At 39.0% G+C, this 17,173-nt stretch overlaps 1 protein-coding gene across 9 annotated transcripts in view; it reads right to left on the bottom strand.

The window, feature by feature from the left end:
* UTRN (utrophin) overlaps nt 1-17,173 on the bottom strand; it is a 550,217-nt gene that overhangs the window by 106,718 nt on the left and 426,326 nt on the right. For all 9 annotated transcript variants that reach the window (XM_024747877.1, XM_024747875.1, XM_024747874.1 and 6 more), the window contains one exon: nt 8,593-8,722. In XM_024747877.1, the coding sequence (XP_024603645.1) occupies nt 8,593-8,722 (130 nt within the window). The remainder of the gene's footprint in view (nt 1-8,592; nt 8,723-17,173) is intronic.

Genomic DNA, 17,173 nt, shown 5'->3' with positions numbered 1-17,173 from the left:
TGTTCAATATCTTTGTTTTGATAAAAAAAAATTCACCTTTAAGATCAAAGGACAGGGCTCTTCAATTAAAACTCTCACATTTCTGGCCACACCACTGCCCATCCCTTCCCAGGCTGCTTCCCTGAGGAACATAGCCGCTAATGATCCATCAACGTACAAAAGAAGCCCTGGGGGCTTCCCTGGTGGCGCAGTGGTTGAGAGTCCGCCTGCTGATGCAGGGGACATGGGTTTGTGCCCCGGTCCGGGAAGATCCCACATGCCGCAGAGCGACTGGGCCTGTGAGCCATGGCCGCTGAGCCTGCGCGTCCAGAGCCTGTGCTCCGCAACGGGAGAGGCCACAACAGTGAGAGGCCTGCGTACCGCAAAAAAAAAAAAAAAAAAGAAGTCCTGGGCTTTCTATTCAAGCTTAGCCATTCTTATGAAAGAAGTTAGGCATGTCTTAGGTTTATGTACTGCCAAAATAAGTGAGAAGTTTAAAGTGGAGAATTTATGCCTTGGCTAGGATTATACTTTTTAAAAGACAGCAAACCCTCCAATTCACTCGTGAAGACTCCAGCTCTCAAGAGGAAAAGCAACAACAGGAAAAGAGGAACACATCACACTGAAAGCGTTTAGTCTCCTCCTGTGCTTTATGTTTAAATCAGAGTGACACTCCAGATGTTGATTTCAATAAAAATACATACATGTAAATTATTGTCATCTTTTCTTACGAGGCACATGTGATTTATGGATGGCTGTAATGGTGATTAGAGACCATAACAGATGGTAAACAATTAATTTAAAATGCTGTGTCCATCAAACTAACTTTTATTATCATATAATTCTTCATCAAGAATGTTGATTTATTTAAATTGAATTTCACTATGATGGTATTCATTAGCATGCAAACAAGTTTTTGAAATTTTTATCCAATCAATACGCTTACTCAGCCGGCTCATTATATTTTAGGAAAGTTGAAGACTGGATTCATTACATCCATTCATACATTATGGAACCTTAAAATGGGAAGGATCACACTGGATCTCTGTAGTTAACACTGGAAATGAAAGTAACATATTTTTCTGTGTCTTTTCATGCATTATAACTTTACTAATCTAATTTGGACTTACGAAGCTAATTAAATTATTGCCTTGGTCTATAGGCCTGAAAGCAATTACTATTCCTTCAAGTATTTTTATGAAAATTAAAAAGACAAAGTCTAATATTGCCTGAACACCTTCTCCCTTGGTGCTAGGAAATCAGTGAACTGGTATGTCATTCTATTAAGCAGCCTAATATTTCAGAAGAGGAAAAGTAAGAATGAAGGGAAAAGCATATTAATTATTGCATGAAATTTTTATAAGTAGAAGAATATAGAAAGCAAAATCTTATTTTTACTGATTATCTAGAAGTACTTTGATTATTGGGGTAGTTAAGATAGTATGCTATGATGGTTCAGGGCATCAAGGGTTGTGACAAGCCTGAGCTGGTGTTTCAGCTCTGTCACAGTAGGCATCCAAACATCGCAAAGTCTCAGTTTCTTCATCTGTCAAATGGGTGGTAACAGTACTCATACCTCAAAGAGTTGTTATGAGAATTAAAGGAAACGGTGCCTGGAACACTGTAGGACCCTGATAAATGTTGATTTGTTGTGAACATCTATGTTGACTAACATTTCTCTCTTCTCCCTTCCTTTCTGGGCATTGATTCCTCCTCCATCTAACATGATGCTTATAAAGGGGGTCTGCCAATCCCAGAGCTCCATGTTACTCAAGCTGAGTGAGTTGTTGCTCTCTTTTGGAATGTGCTGGATCTAAAGAAGGGTTTTCCCTCCCTGGTATGTGGTTGTGAGGTATAAGGTCATAGGAAAGCAAAGAAAATGAAAACTTGTGGAGAGAGGCAGAAAGGAAGACATGGAGAAAGTCTCTGACTGCCATTTAGATTCCTGTGGCCAGCTGTGTCCTTGCCCTCACTGTAATTTGGTTATGGGCGCCAATACATTTGCCCATGTGCCTACACTTACGGAAGCTGGCTGTCTGTCATTTACAATGAATGGGGTTCTAATTAATAAAGCAGTTATTAGGAAAACAAAAAATGCCCTGGGGAAAAACACCCATGAGTTTTACTACCTAATTACTTAGGTTAGGTTATGTGTAATTTGGCCTCATTTTATGAGATGCAAGGAAATAATTATTGCCATCTTTTTTATGTAACCTTACGTTATACTGAGAATCAATATAAAAGTAATTTCTAAACTCTATGATAATTTCACCTTTTCACTCATTTAATGATCATGAAATTTTATTTGCACAAGTTTGCTAATACTGGCACAAAATGGACTGACATAGTAGACTGAAAAATGTCATTTATTACTTCTCTGTTGTATCATAAAATATATGAGATTTCACATAGGTGAAAAATACTACCTGGCTTTCTAAAATATTATGAAGCATTTAATAATTAAAAGAAAACAGTATATTCTGAGTTAAAATATTAACTACTACTAAATACACACACAGCTGTCAAAGACCAAAGAGGAAGAACACTAATCCATACATACTTTTTTATCTGAAATGTTTATTATTAGCCATTAATCACAGGTACAATCGTATACAACCATAAAAAGCTGTGTATGAATAAACAATACACATACACAACTATAGACACTACACACAACTATGAACACACTAAAGCAACAGCTGCTTTATTTTTCCTCTGTCATTTAAATGAAACAAAATAAATTAAGTAACTTCACCAGGCTAAAAAAGAAATAATGTTCAGACAGCCTGCAGTAAAATAATAGTTGTAGTAATAGTAACGCCTTGACTGGAATAAATTTTAAAGAAGACTCAAGGGGAAATTTATGAACAAAAAAAATGCAATCTTTTTTTGTCTTAAAATTAAAACCTGAGCAGAGGAAAATAGCTTTTCTATACCCACATATACAATCATTTGTATAATTTTCTAAACACTGTTAGAGGTGAAATGTCTTATTAAAGTGTTAATTTAGTAATCGATACCATAGCCTCAACTCATAAAATGTGTGTGTGCATGCACATCTGCCTGCATCTGTGTGTGTAGGAGAGAGGGGGACGTAGACATAAGGCTTTAACTCCCCCGTGCAATTTTGACTTTTAACCTAAGCTGCAGGTAACGAACATGTGAGAAGGCACATGTATTCCCTGACTACCTCAAGAGGTATGCGGGCTGTCTTGCACATCTACTTTCACTATGCAGCTGTGTGGTTTTCAAAGGAATTCAAATCTGGGACTGAGAACAGCAGGGAGGTTGGGTGAACAAGGAAGAAGCCAAGAAACATTTGTGCAGGGTTAAGAGGCTCTAGACACTGAAAGTCAAGAAGGAGCTAGGAGGTCAGTGGCCAGTGAGCAGAGAGAAAGAGAGAGGAGATAAAAATGAAGGGATGAGTTGAAAGCCAGCCAAAAAACCAGGGGTTAAGGAGAGTCACCACCATAGAAGCTTGGTGCTCTGTCCCTTGATCTACCCTACATTAGCTGATAACCTTGGTCGGCACCACAATATTTTCTTAGCCTTTGTATTTTTATTTAAATTTTTTTAAAAAAGGCACACTGTATGATCTGCTCAACTCATTGAGATAGTTAGGAGAATACAAAAGTGGTTTGAGAAGTACAAATACAAAGAACAACGTGAATAATGATGAGACATTTGTTGTTCCACTATTCTACTTTTTAACAGATATAAACCACGTGGTTAAAATCAAATGAGAAACAATTCAACTTCACTAAGAGGAAAATTTTTTTTTTTTGGCGGTACACGGGCCTCTCACAGTTGTGGCCTCTTCTGTTGCGGAGCACAGGCTCCGGACGCGCAGGCTCAGCGGCCATGGCTCACAGGCCCAGCCGCTCCGCGGCATGTGGGATCTTCCCAGACCGGGGCATGAATCCGTGTCCCCTGCATCGGCAGGCTGACTCTCAACAGTTGCGCCACCAGGGAAGCCCAAGAGGAAATATTATACATTGACATGACACAATTGAAATCCAATTAAGTAGTTCCATATCACTCAAGATAAGGGAACTACTGACAAAGTTGTGAACTTTGTAAAATTTCTGTAATGATTCAGGTAATTTTAGTCCGATTAAAAATTATACTGACTTAATAACTATTTATAAGCAGAGTGAGTAATTCTGGGTAGCTCAGTGGTCCAGACAGCTACATTTCATTCATTTAACCTGATTTTTTTTTTACGGTTGCCATTTTGGAAGGGAATTCACTAAAATATAGTATAAACTCCTACGCCTTCTCTTAACTGAATTATATTCTGTCTTCAAAAATAAACAAACTACAATTCATAGCTTCAGCTTTTCTTTTATTGTAAAAGGCCCCAAAGACTATTCTGTTTTATTTTAGAATCTCCAAGTATCCTTTTTATAATTTTCTTTCTCCTCATTGCTGTCAGACTTCTTGAAGTCATTTCTCACTGTCATCCTTTTCCCCTGTCCTGTCATTTCCATCTTGCTACATACCCATAATTCACTGGAAAACAAGTTAAACTACTTACAACAGTATCTAAAGTAAGAGTTAATACCTCGGAGAGGGTGGTTTTTCTAAGAGCTAATAAGATCTTCACTATATTTTCTACATAATCTCTATCTTGGCTGCTCAGATAATTGTTCACATTCTTTCAGATTCTCAGTAACTGAGAAAGGTCAGTAAGCAAGGGCAGGGCTGAGCTTCAGATACAGATATTAATAATATAGTCAGAGAGATGACAGGGTACCAGGGAGGCAAGGAGGAGAACTGGGAGAGGAATCAGTCCAGGAAGAAACAAAGCCTGCAGTGAGTGGGACAGAATGAGCAGGGGCTGGGCAGGCAAAGGAGGAAGGAGTTGGAGATCAGGTAGGAGAGACCTATGGGCAGAAAAAAACCAGAAATAGACAACAGAATAAAGTTAAGAAGACCATTACCTGCAGAACATCACGAGAAGCTGGTGGGTGTCAGACAGACATTAGTTTGGAGCAGAGAGAAGCATGAGATGCTGCCACACTGGAAAACTGAGGCCAAATCACTGTGCAGCCTTGTACGACAGGTAAAGGAGCTCAGATCCCATTTCAGTGACTACCAGTGGTTTTTAGATGCCAGTTTCGTGTTTTAGATGTATCACTGTAGCATCTATTTATGTTGATGCAGGGATACCAATTAAGAAAGTACTGCGAAGCAACCTAAATACCCATCGACAGATGAATGGATAAAGAAGATGTGGCACATATATGCAATGGAATATTACTCAGCCATAACAAGGAATGAAGTGGGTCATTTGTAGAGACGTGGATGGATCTAGAGACTGTCATACAGAGTGAAGTAAGTCAGAAAGAGAAAAACAAATATCGTATATTAACGCATATATGTGGAACCTAAAAAGATGGTACAGATGAACCGGTTTGCAGGGCAGAAATAGAGACACAGATGTAGAGAACAAACGTATGGACATCAAGGGGGGAAAGTCGGGGGGATGAATTGGGAGATTGGGAATGACATGTATACATTACTATGTATAAAATGGATAACTAATAACCTGCTGTATAAAAAAATTAAATTAAATTAAAAAAGATATACACACACACACACACACACACACACACACACACACACACACACAAAAGTACTGAGGGAATTCCCTGACAGTCCAGTGGTTAGGACTCCACACTTTCACTGCCAAGGGCGTGAGTTCAATCATTAGTCAGGGAACTAAGACCCCACAAGTCACACGGAGTGGCCAAAAAAAAAAAAAAGTACTGAAAAGTCCTAGCAAAAGATGGTAAAGGGCTGAAATAGGGCAGTTAATATTAGTAATGATTTTTAAGTGTTTAAAATATACATACTTGAAAGTTGCTAGGAGAGTAGATCTTAAAAGTTCTCATCACAAGGGAAAAAAATTGTAATTATGTGAGGTGACAGATGTTAACTAGACTTACTGTGGTGATCATTTCACAATATATACAAATATCAAATTATTATGTTGTACACCTTAAACTTGTACAATGTTATGTCAATTATATCTCAATAAAACTGGGGGGAAAAAAGAAAATATCTAGCAGAGCATACCTGATAAAATTCTTTGTCCGCAACGGATCACTTGATTGAAATAATTCGTTTGCTTGTTTTCAACAGCATTTATCAATTAAAAGATGCCCGAGAGCAACTCATCCTGTGCTACGTAGTAATAAAATAAAACTCCATAAGCTATCATAAAATGCATATATACACATATGACACTATAAGATAATTGATGACAGAAAAAAAAAGGAGCCAGGAGAAAAGGCTTTGCGAGAGAAAAATCATGGCAAGAAGTATTTTCTGGAACAGTTACTTAAAAACAAAGAGATGGATTCACCTTGGTGTGTCCTTTGGCACATTACACATAGCATACTCAATAAATGCTTATTAAATAGAACCAAAAAATCATTATACAATTTCTCCCTGCTCTAGTCCCTCCAACATTGAGTACTTTGAGTAGCATCACACAAGATAACTAATGTTCAAACACTATGACTGATAGCAGTTGTTCATAAGTCATGGTAAACAACAAAGTATAAAAGCTATTACGGATAATTTTCTTTTATTTACTTTTAACAACAGCTAAAGTCAGCCAACATTACACAAAATATCAGGAAAGGAGAAAGCGTGAAAATGGCTAATTGTAAAAAAACAAACAAAGAAAAAACACTCCAAAACAAGAAAAATCATAAAGTTAAACTGACGTGACTTTTTTTCTTGCCTCACAAATATAGTATGTGAAAATAGGTCTTAAAAGTGTCCTGATGTCACAGCAAAATAAGGACTCAAAAGCCGTATGTTTTTACCCCTTAAACTGACTAACTAAGGAAGAAAATTTATAGCAAAGTGAAACTCTAGTGATATAACACTTTTTTACTGCTATGAAATAGCTTACTATAAAAACGTTTCCTCTATTCTCTGAAAAGCAAGGACATGAGACAAGCAGATTTAAGGTAGACTTTAAATTGGATAAGGCGAGACAAGTGAACTTCTTATTTTTCTTCCAAGCTTAAAAGAAAAAAACCCAGTGAAATAGCGCCTTCTTCTTGCTGTATTGAAGTCGAAATGCTCTGTCCAACTTTCCAGGGCCTTGTAATCTGCACCAGACAGCGCGTACAAGCCCCTCACTCCTACCCCCTGTCCAGGCACAGCCCCTGCCCCCACCTCCCCTGCCCCCAGCTCTGCTGACTTCCCCTGACACACAGCCGTTCTGCCCCTCTCTCTGGGCTGCTGCTTCCAGTGATCCTGTCCCAGCTAATCCTGTCCCTCCTACCCACACCCGAGTGTGCTCAGCGTACAAGTCATTCAACAACCTACTATGTAGCCGTGTGCATACGTATGTCTGTGTGTGTATATAATACATGTATAATTCAGGAGGCATAAGTCTCCAAAGATAGAAGTAACAATCATGAGTGATTTGCAGACTGAGAGAGGCGGAGACTCAACAATGACTTAGGTCCCCGGTAGGCTGACTAGAAAAAGTGATACTGCCAGCAGAAAATAAAAACCAACGCTGGAAGAGATGATAAGTATGCTGTGTCTCTGTACACACACACACACACACACACACACACACACACACACACACACACACACACACACACACACACACACACACAAAGGGTCAAGAAAATCATGATCCTGATGGGAAATTTATTCCGATTGAAGTAGAGCTTCCCTGAGAAAGGCTGAGGAGGAAAATGGCTACTTTCCAAATGTCTGATCCAGTTCCAGCTACAGTCAAAGCATTTTCCAACTGTACTTCCCTTACAAGTAATAAATGCTCATGAATTACACTGCTGGACATAGCATGAGGCAGTCTTTCAGGTCTGGTTTTACTATGGAAAGTGAATGATGAGAAAATATTTTGAATGGCATGTTTATTTTTTAAAATGCATCAGAATGCTTTTATGCCATAAGTAAAAAATCAAAATAAAGATATATGTTGGCCCCCAAATTCATCTCTTAAATCTACTATGTGATTTATTGCTATCTGCTAGTAAGGTAGATACTGTTTCAGCTTTAAGCCAAAGTACATAAATATTATAGGTTGTTATGTTTAAATTAAAGAAATTCTGTTGTCTGCTTGTAAAAGAAAGGGGCTTTGGTGTCTTATTTAAAAAAGTAATCTTGAAAAAGAGAAGTTAAATAATCTTACCTTCTAGATATTTAAATAATTTATGCTTACTCTTGTATTTTAAATATCATTCTTCTACTTACAATTATTTATCATGTAGCTTAAATATAAGAAATATAAATTTTTATTTCTTAAAGAAATTATTTTTAGTTACACTATGCTTATTAACAAAGTATTTTTCTGCAGTTAATTCCCCTCTAAAGTAATGATACTGAAGTATACAGCCATTTTATTTTTTAATTTAAGAATCTAAATATTTGTTCAAAATGACATATTTGACTAAAGTAATACTTAGAAGAAAAATTTTAATACTAGATCCTGAAATTCTGTAAGACATTTTAAAATATCAGGTCCTGATATGCTGTAAGAAACTTCTCTTGTTGATTCTGGTGTTTTGCTCTCCTCACATGTGTTTTTATGATGTATAAAGAAATCAGTCTCACCTGTTTTTGACTGTAGGTTTCTTCTTGGTTCTTCAGGGGCCTCAATTGGTTGATCAGCCAGGAAAACTCGAGCTTGGTCTATAGCATTCAGGACAGAATACTCTTTCTCCTTTAACTCACGTCTCAGTGCCTTTGCAAAGAGAAGCAAAAGTTGAATTTGTAACCTAATGTGTTCAAGTCATGGAACATCTTCAGTTAGACCACTTCTGATCACATTTGTCAAGGGAATGTCTCATCACCAGCATGTTAGCGAGGTTAGCAGTAAAAATGTAAATTTTACACATATGAATGATGAAACATGAATAAAAGCAAAAAGATGATTCCTGTAGAACTTATATGGAAAAAAAACCATCAGCACCTCCAAAATTTACAATATTCACCTAAGGGAAATTGCTACAGTATATTTGATCTTACACAAAATGTACTTGTAGGGTTATCACTACCGTCAGACTGCTAAATCTAAGATACTTTTTTCTTATAAGACTGACCAAAAAAATTACATCCAGTGGTAGAGCTAGAGGCGATTTCACAAGTAGTAATAAGATCCTCAGAAGTGTTTTACATTCTTTGGAATATATTAAGAGAAAAATTAAGAGATAGAAACAAATTAAAGTACATGAAATCAAAACTAAACCAAAGAGAACACATAAAAGACAGTCTCCAATTATCATAAAATATATTCCATCTCTCATGCTGAGGCAATTACAGTTTTGCCCTTGTGACTTTTTCATGCAAATCTATAAGTCTCAGAATAGTTTGTCTTTTGTACTTCTGTGGTTTTAAGTAGGGTCAAACTTTCACCTCTGCTCCTATAAAATGTTTGGTGATTAAGACTTAATTGACTAGAGTTTAAAAACAACAAAACTCGTCTAGTGACTACTGCAAGGTAAGAGTAAATGAAGACTTTCTCATGTGCTATTTTAATACTGTAGCTAAATCAAAATTGCTCTTAATATTGTTACCTCTTAAATTATGTACATAAACACCTACTGGCTCTAATATTTTGCTTTTAATACAGTTCCTCGGCAATGCATTATGAAAACTCAACTTTTCATTTTCTAAAATATTACACTCTGATAGTATTTTAGAATCAACAAAGTCCTTCTGAACATAAGTACTTTTTTAACAGCATTTGATATATGTTGGGATGACGGGGTATTTGGAGGCTATATCTCATCTTCCACAGTAAATAAAAAGCAAAAATTTTTAATTTCTAGAAATACCAGAATAATCTTACATTAAAAAACTGAAACTGAACAACAGAAAAACACTGGTAATGAAGTTGAAAGAGATCATCACAGGTGGGGAGGGATGAGAAGAGCAGGCAAGGAGTAGAGAGAAATGGCATGACAGTGACTGTGTCCTGCGCGCCTGAGACTTAACAAATACTGGGTGCTGGAAAGTCACTGAAGAGCTGGACAAAACGGTGGTGATGGGGGCTGTCAGACGTATATTTTTGTTTGTTTATAGTATCATTGTCAGGTCTCTGATAGTCATTAAAAAACAAGTCTGGGGACTCCCCCAGCGGTCCACTGATTGGAACTGCAGTTCCCCAGTGTCCACTGCAGGGGTCACGGGTTCGAACGCTGGTCAGGGAACTAAGATCCTGCATGCCACGTGGCATGGCCACAAAAAAAGTCTGAGTCTGAGAGAAAGCCCCACAGGTCTGGAGAACCTATTTTCCTTCCTGACCACACTGAACCCCAGTGCTTCATAAAACAATCCTCTCTGCACAGCGTGTTGGCGGGGGAATGTCTCCTAAACTCCTTGGAGACGCTGAGGTAGGGAAGTAGAGGAGGCAAGTGTGGGCAGGTGGGAACTACGCAGAGGAAGTAAAAATATGGGGCTCGAGCTCTAATGCCAACTCACCACCCAAATATCCCAGAGGACAGCATACATTTAATATCTGTTCATACTCTACTTTGCAAATTTAATTTTGTTATTCAACTTGTTCTATTTCAATTATATTTAATTGCATGTCAGAAATGGGTTTAACTTTCAACAGCACTACACATATAATCATTTCACTGTCCTTTACCTCTCAATTAGATATAAAAGAAAATCAGCATTTCCTAACCACCTGGTGAACATTAATGATAAGATAATTAGACTCCAACAGAGTTGTTTTGTACACAGAGCTACAAAGTGTCATTCAGATTTAGGTTCTAATATCACATCACTTATATTTGGGCGGTCTTAAATGAGTATAACATGATCTAATTGGAATTTTTTCTATTTTAGTGACTTTATATTTTCATTCAAAACAATTCTGTTCTCAGGCAATAACAAGTATTGGCAAGGATGTGAAGAAGTTGGAACCTTCATACACCGTTGTTGGAATGCTTAAAATGGTGCATCCACTTTGAAAAACAATTTGGAAATGCCTAAAAATGTTAAACATAGTTATCATATTACCCAGCAATACCACTCTTAGGTATATACCTAAGAGAACTAAAAGCACATGTTCACATAAAAACTTGTACATGAATGTTCACAGCAATATTATTCATAACAGCCAAAATGTGGACACAACCCAAACACATCCATCAGCTGGTCAATGGGGACTTCCCTGGTGGTCCAGTGGTTAAGACTCCACGCTTCCGTTGCTGGGGGCATGGGTTCCATCCCTGATCAGGCAACTAAGATCCCTCACGCCACACGGTGCGGCCAAAAAAAAAAAAGTCACCATCAACTGGTGAATGGATAAACAAAATGTTGTATATCCACACAATGGGATCTTAGCAACAAAAATGAATGAAATAGTGATACATGTTACAACATGGTTGAATCTTGAAAACATTATGCTAAGTGAAAGAAGCCACACACAAAAACCCATTACTATGAAATGTCCAAATAGGTGAGTGTCTAGAGACAGAAAGTAGATTGGTGACCGCTCAGGGATGGGAGGTTGAGGGAAGAATGGGTACGTGCTCATGGGTCAGGCTTCTCTGGGGGGTGATGAAAATGTTCTAAAACTATCATAGATAGTGATGATGATGGTACAACTCTGAATATACTAAAAGCCACTGGACTGATCACTTTAATATAGTGAATTTCATGTTATGTGAATAATATATCTCAATAAAGTTATTAAAATAAAATAATTCTGCTCTTTTTCCCAAAAATGTCCTCTAGGCACTCTGTTTATTTACTAACCTCTATCCCCCCTCATCTGCAAGGTAAAAGCTCATCTTGTATATTTAGTATGTTCCCACCTCAGTGTTCCCAGAGCACATCCTATTTCTTTAACACAGCTCATCCTAATATATTTTGAGACCATGCCTCTGTCCCCTCCATTATACTGTCAGTTCTTCCAGGGGAGGCTCACCTCTTAATCATTCAAAATTCTCAGTGCCTGTCTAGACATATACAGAAAGTACTCAATAAACGCTTGAGGAACAGTGAATAAAAGAAGACATGCTTTCAGAATTAAATACTATTTATGATTTTAAATTATGACCAAGCAAAATATACCAAAGTCCCCCAAATCTGATTATCCTAAAATGGAATAATTATTGGATTCCAGTTAGCTCTGGATTCTTTGAACTAGTTTGAAAATTACTGGTAAATAATTTTTGATGCAAAGTTAATTTTCTCCTATCATCTAATTCAGCTAGTAAGTACTAAGTATTTCAGTTTGCTGTGGGTCATTATTTTATTAATAGCAAATATCCTTTTCTCTCCCTAAACAAGGAACTGATCTCACTGAAAGGGGTGATACTTCATCTTCCCTCATTTTTCCATATCCTAATTCATGAGGTAACTGCATAGGGCATAGTTTCAAAATGAATGCAGTCATTAGATTGAAGGTGGTAACTGTTATTACTATTGTGTCAAATCCATCTAAAACATATTGGCTTAAAACAATGACAATTTATTTTTCATGATTCTGTGGCCTGGCAATTTGACCAGCTCTTCTGCCACTGCCATGGGGGATTACTCCTAAGGCTGTAATCATCTGTGACTTGAATGGGAATAGAAGTCCAAGATGGTCTCACTCACGTGTCTGGAAATTACTGCTGGCTATTAGCTAGAGCACCTCGGTTTCCCTCTATATGGTCTCAAATTCTCCCTCTATATGGTCTCAAATTCTCTCACTCACGTGTCTGGAAATTACTGCTGGCTATTAGCTAGAGCACCTCGGTTTCCCTCTATATGGTCTCAAATTCTCCGATAGGCTGGACTGGGCTTCTTCAACATGATGAATGGTGTTCTCAGAGGGCAGAGTGAAAACTGCAAGATCTTTTAAGGCATTAGCTCTACAACAGCTCTGTCCAAAAAAAACTTCCTAACGATGGAAATGTTCTACAGCAACACCAGTTGTGTGTGGCTATTTGGTAGGTACCTGAGATATGACTGGTACAACTAAGGAACTGAATTTTAAATTTTATCTAATTGTAACTGATTAAGTAGAAATGGTCACATATGGCAAGGGTTCCCGTATTAGACAGCACAGCTCTAGAATCTGCACATCACTTCCATCACATTCCATCATTTGAAGCAAGTCATAAGGCCAGCACAGATTCAAGAGAATGGAAAAATATAGTTCATCTCTTGATGAAGGGAACCACAATGTCCCTTTGCATGGAGTTTTGGACACAGAGAGCAAGTTTCATTATTTTAGCAATCGGCCACACAGGATACGTGGGAAAGGGAGGGTTGGGTGGGTAATATTGCCGCATGGACTTAGTAATATTTTAGATAAGTTCTCATGAAGGCATCTCAAAACAGTGATCTTTGAAGAAAGATCTGAAGGAAGTAAGGGAGCCAGCCATGAGAGGGAGGGTGGCAAAAGAGCAATCCAGGCAAAGGGAGCTATAATTGCAAAGGTCCTGAGGGAAGTGTTTGCCAGGCTTAGCAGGCTGGCGCTGTCAGAGCTGAATGAGTGGATGATAAGGGTAACTACTTCTGTAAAAATATTTTATATCATGAAAGTTAGAGGGGAAAAAATGCTTTATGGTTGTTAGGAGAGGTACCTGGTAACAGGTACCTGACTCAAGCTTGGCCATCAACCTAAAAGTTCTCCGTGTGGCAACCTGTCACAAAGCTTATGCACTTTCTATTCTACTACATAGGTGGAAAGATCCTAATGCCCCTCCCAGACAAACACACATAAATGAAGCTTGGGCCTAAAAGGCCCACGATCTGCTGTAACAAGAAAAAGATACAGAATAATTTCAAAAAATAAAATTGAAAATTGTATTTTAAAAGTTGTGTGCTCTAAGGTGTTTAATATAAAGGGACAGAGACTCAGCTACCTCAAGAGTCAAGAATAATAAATGGAGGGAACAATGACTGTCCCATGGCCATAATATTCGACTTCCCTGCCATCCCAAGGTGGCATGAGAGTGTATAATAGAATTTTCCAACAAACGTTTCCACCAAGTTAGAATTTCAAAACATATTAAATTCATACAGTCTATAAAGAAATAAGCCAGGCACAAGAGAAGACAGCAATTAATAAGCCTATGATTCGAACTCTTAAGGAACTTATAAAGAGAGGACAGTGCTAGTGAGAATGTGGTAAGTGCCACCCGTCTTTGAGAGCCGTATAAACAGGGCACTGAGGAAACACACAGAGGAGGGAGGGAGGTGGAGGGGATAGCAAGCAACCCTCTCAAAAATGTGTAAAGTGTGTTTTGAAAAAGAACTTGGAATCAGATTAAAGGTAATTAGGGGAAGAGCAATTCAAGAAAACAGAATAACAGGTAAGGTAATTTAGTCCCTCACTGTTTTCCCTATTAGGTAGCTTCTGCATGCTCTTTTTTTTTTTTGCGGTACGCGGGCCTCTCACTGTTGTGGCCTCTCCCGTTGCGGAGCACAGGCTCCGGACGCGCAGGCTCAGCGGCCATGGCTCACGGGCCCAGCCGCTCCGCGGCGTGTGGGATCTTCCCGGACCGGGGCACGAACCCATGTCCCCCGCATCGGCGGGCGGACTCTGAACCACTGCGCCGCCAGGGAAGCCCTGCATGCTCATTTAAATGAAAGGAAGCCCCGGAATGTCAGACTGATGAAGACCTGATGTGCATATCAGAATTTAACTAGTAAAATCAAAGAGTTCTCATTCTCAATCGTTTCTAGGAACCCAAAAAGCCCTTCAGCAGAGCCCGCCTTCCCTCCACTTCTCTTCAGTGGCTCCTGATTTCCCACGAGTGCCAGGCAGCAGAGTAAACTGCCTCTTAGTCAACTTCAAATGCCCAAAGGGAGATTCTCAGTGATCCTCCCGAATGGTCGGGGAACATTTCTCCCCACCCGTTATTAGTTCATGGGAAGGCAGGGGATTAAGGGATAAGGCGGTATAAAGAAGTGATCGGCATGGCTTAAGTAAGAAAGTCTTACAAGTCAATCAGCTCCCCTTCATTTGCACCATGAACGTGACATCGCTCACTGTGACGGCTGAATTGCTGCCAAGGAGACAGCAGTACTACTGGCTGCTCCTCGCAGCACTGACGTGGAGATGCACAGGATCCTGCAAGCCCCTTAGTATGAACACAGGGTCTGAGAGAACCTGGAGGGAGCGGGGGAATCCCTGCCGTCCCCTCTGTCCTCAGCTGGCAACCTGTCACACTGGACTGAGATAGGGGGAGAAGAACGACCAACACGTGGGTGTGCACTAAATCCCGGTGTCATCCCCTCTTCTTTAAATCACAACTGTCCCCCCTCCTCTCTTTAATCTAAAGCCATTATCCGCATTGTCTGTACATCAAGTGGCAAAGGTCAGTGGGATGCACTTTTCTTTAAACTTTCTAGATCATATTAAAATTATATGATCTTTTTGTTAAATTAGATCTTTTTGCTCTTCTGCTAAAAACCCTCCAATGGCTTCCTGCTGCACTTAGAAAAAATTCTCAGCTTCCTACCAAGATCCAGAGCTTCCCTACTGTCTGAACCTCAACTACTAATACACCCTAATTTCCAGTCTCAAAGTCTTCATTTCTTTTCCTAGAATATGTCAAGCTTTTCCTGCCTCATGGCCTTTGCAATCCAGAAAGCTTTTGCTTCACATCTCCAAAGACTGGCTCCTTCTCATTATTTAGTCTCCGCATTCGGTATGTCTGTTGGGTGAATGAAGAAATGAATAAACTGACATGAAAGAAAATGTGGGATTCAAGGAAGGGAAACTCCTGGGAAATGGGAGTAGCTCATACAAAGTTGGTCTGCAGAAATAAAAAGCAGAGCAGTGGGGGAGGAAAGTAGTCATCTCTTTAGAGCTCTTCACAGAAAAAGCTATTTCTCAAGACATAATATCTGTGGGCTTTCTTAGCAATCTCACTGATCCTCACTGGTCAAAGTCAAAGAGATCCACAAGGGTCACCCTTCCTGACCCTTTAGGGACCCAGCTCTAATACCAAACTCACCATCAGTATAAGCATCGCCTGCCCAGCAGAGCCAGCCCACTTTCTTCTTTGCTACTACAGCGCTTGGCATCCACTTTGCTGGAGCATTCACCATGCATTTCCGTCCTGGCTTCTTTGCAGACCTGACTCCTACACCAGAATGTTCTGAAGGTTCACATCTATGTCCCAGAGGACAGAGTAGAAACTCAATGAATTTGTGTATGAAAGGATCAGGAGGCATTTTTAAAAGGTGTTTTGTGGTGTAGTAAAACCAGATAGAGATTTGCAGCCAACAGCCTTGTGTCAACAGTCCAGTGCACACCATCTAGGCACACCTTTACCCACCACGAGCCCTTGAATTTGCCCCGTAACTTCTCTGCAGGTTAATAACAAAATCATTCTACTAACTTCACAGGTGAGATACTGAATGCAAACATACCCTGAAACTATTCAGTGCTGTAGAATAACTAGTTACTACAAAAATGATGCTAATCAAAAGTCTTACCATCAGTCTCAGCTCTTCTCCAAGACCGAGTTTCTTTCCTCGGACTTTATTCACTGTTATTTGTGGGGGAAAGTTCTAGCTGTTTTATCTACAGCTTTGGATGAACAAAACCAGTACCCAAACCTCCATTAGCAGGAACAATTGAATTTAACTTTTCTAAGGGGTAAATTACTTAATTATGAGCAAAGCAGAATTGTGCGGTCCTCCAAGATTAAGTCAAAATGTTTGGTAAGCATAAAACTGTGTTGTAAGACTATTAAGTCACTTCAGATTCTTAGAAGGCAAACAAATAAATGTAGTGTCTTTTCGTGAACCACTTTGTTCCAGAATAAAACGTCAATGTAAACCTCTGTGGTGGCAAAAATGGTTAGCCAGATTACATCACTCACGGTAATTTGGTATAAATATCAAATTTCTTCAACTGATCAGTCCAACAAACAGTGGACTTTTTTCCAATCCTTCTAGGCACAACTAAATCAAACACAGCCACCCGTTTTCCCTCTTTCTTCTTTTTGGGAGAGAACTTAAACTGGGCATCCTAAAACTGTTTTCTAAACTCCCATGCTGACATGGAATACTGGCATTTTAATGCTAACACTACAAGGTCCACAGGAAAAAGGGACAAAAATGAGAAATTGTAAGCAAGGTTGCAGCGAAACTTTACTTTCATGCGTTGATGGAAGCAGAAAACTGGTTCAATCATTTGGGAAAGTAAGTTGGCAATATACCAAGAGTCATT

Source organism: Neophocaena asiaeorientalis, unplaced genomic scaffold (genome assembly GCF_003031525.2).
Source record: "Neophocaena asiaeorientalis asiaeorientalis breed wild unplaced genomic scaffold, Neophocaena_asiaeorientalis_V1.1 scaffold123, whole genome shotgun sequence".
Classification (NCBI taxonomy): Eukaryota; Metazoa; Chordata; class Mammalia; order Artiodactyla; family Phocoenidae; genus Neophocaena; species Neophocaena asiaeorientalis.
Note: the sequence above shows the minus strand (reverse complement) of the source record. Positions and strands in the feature narration are given on the sequence as shown.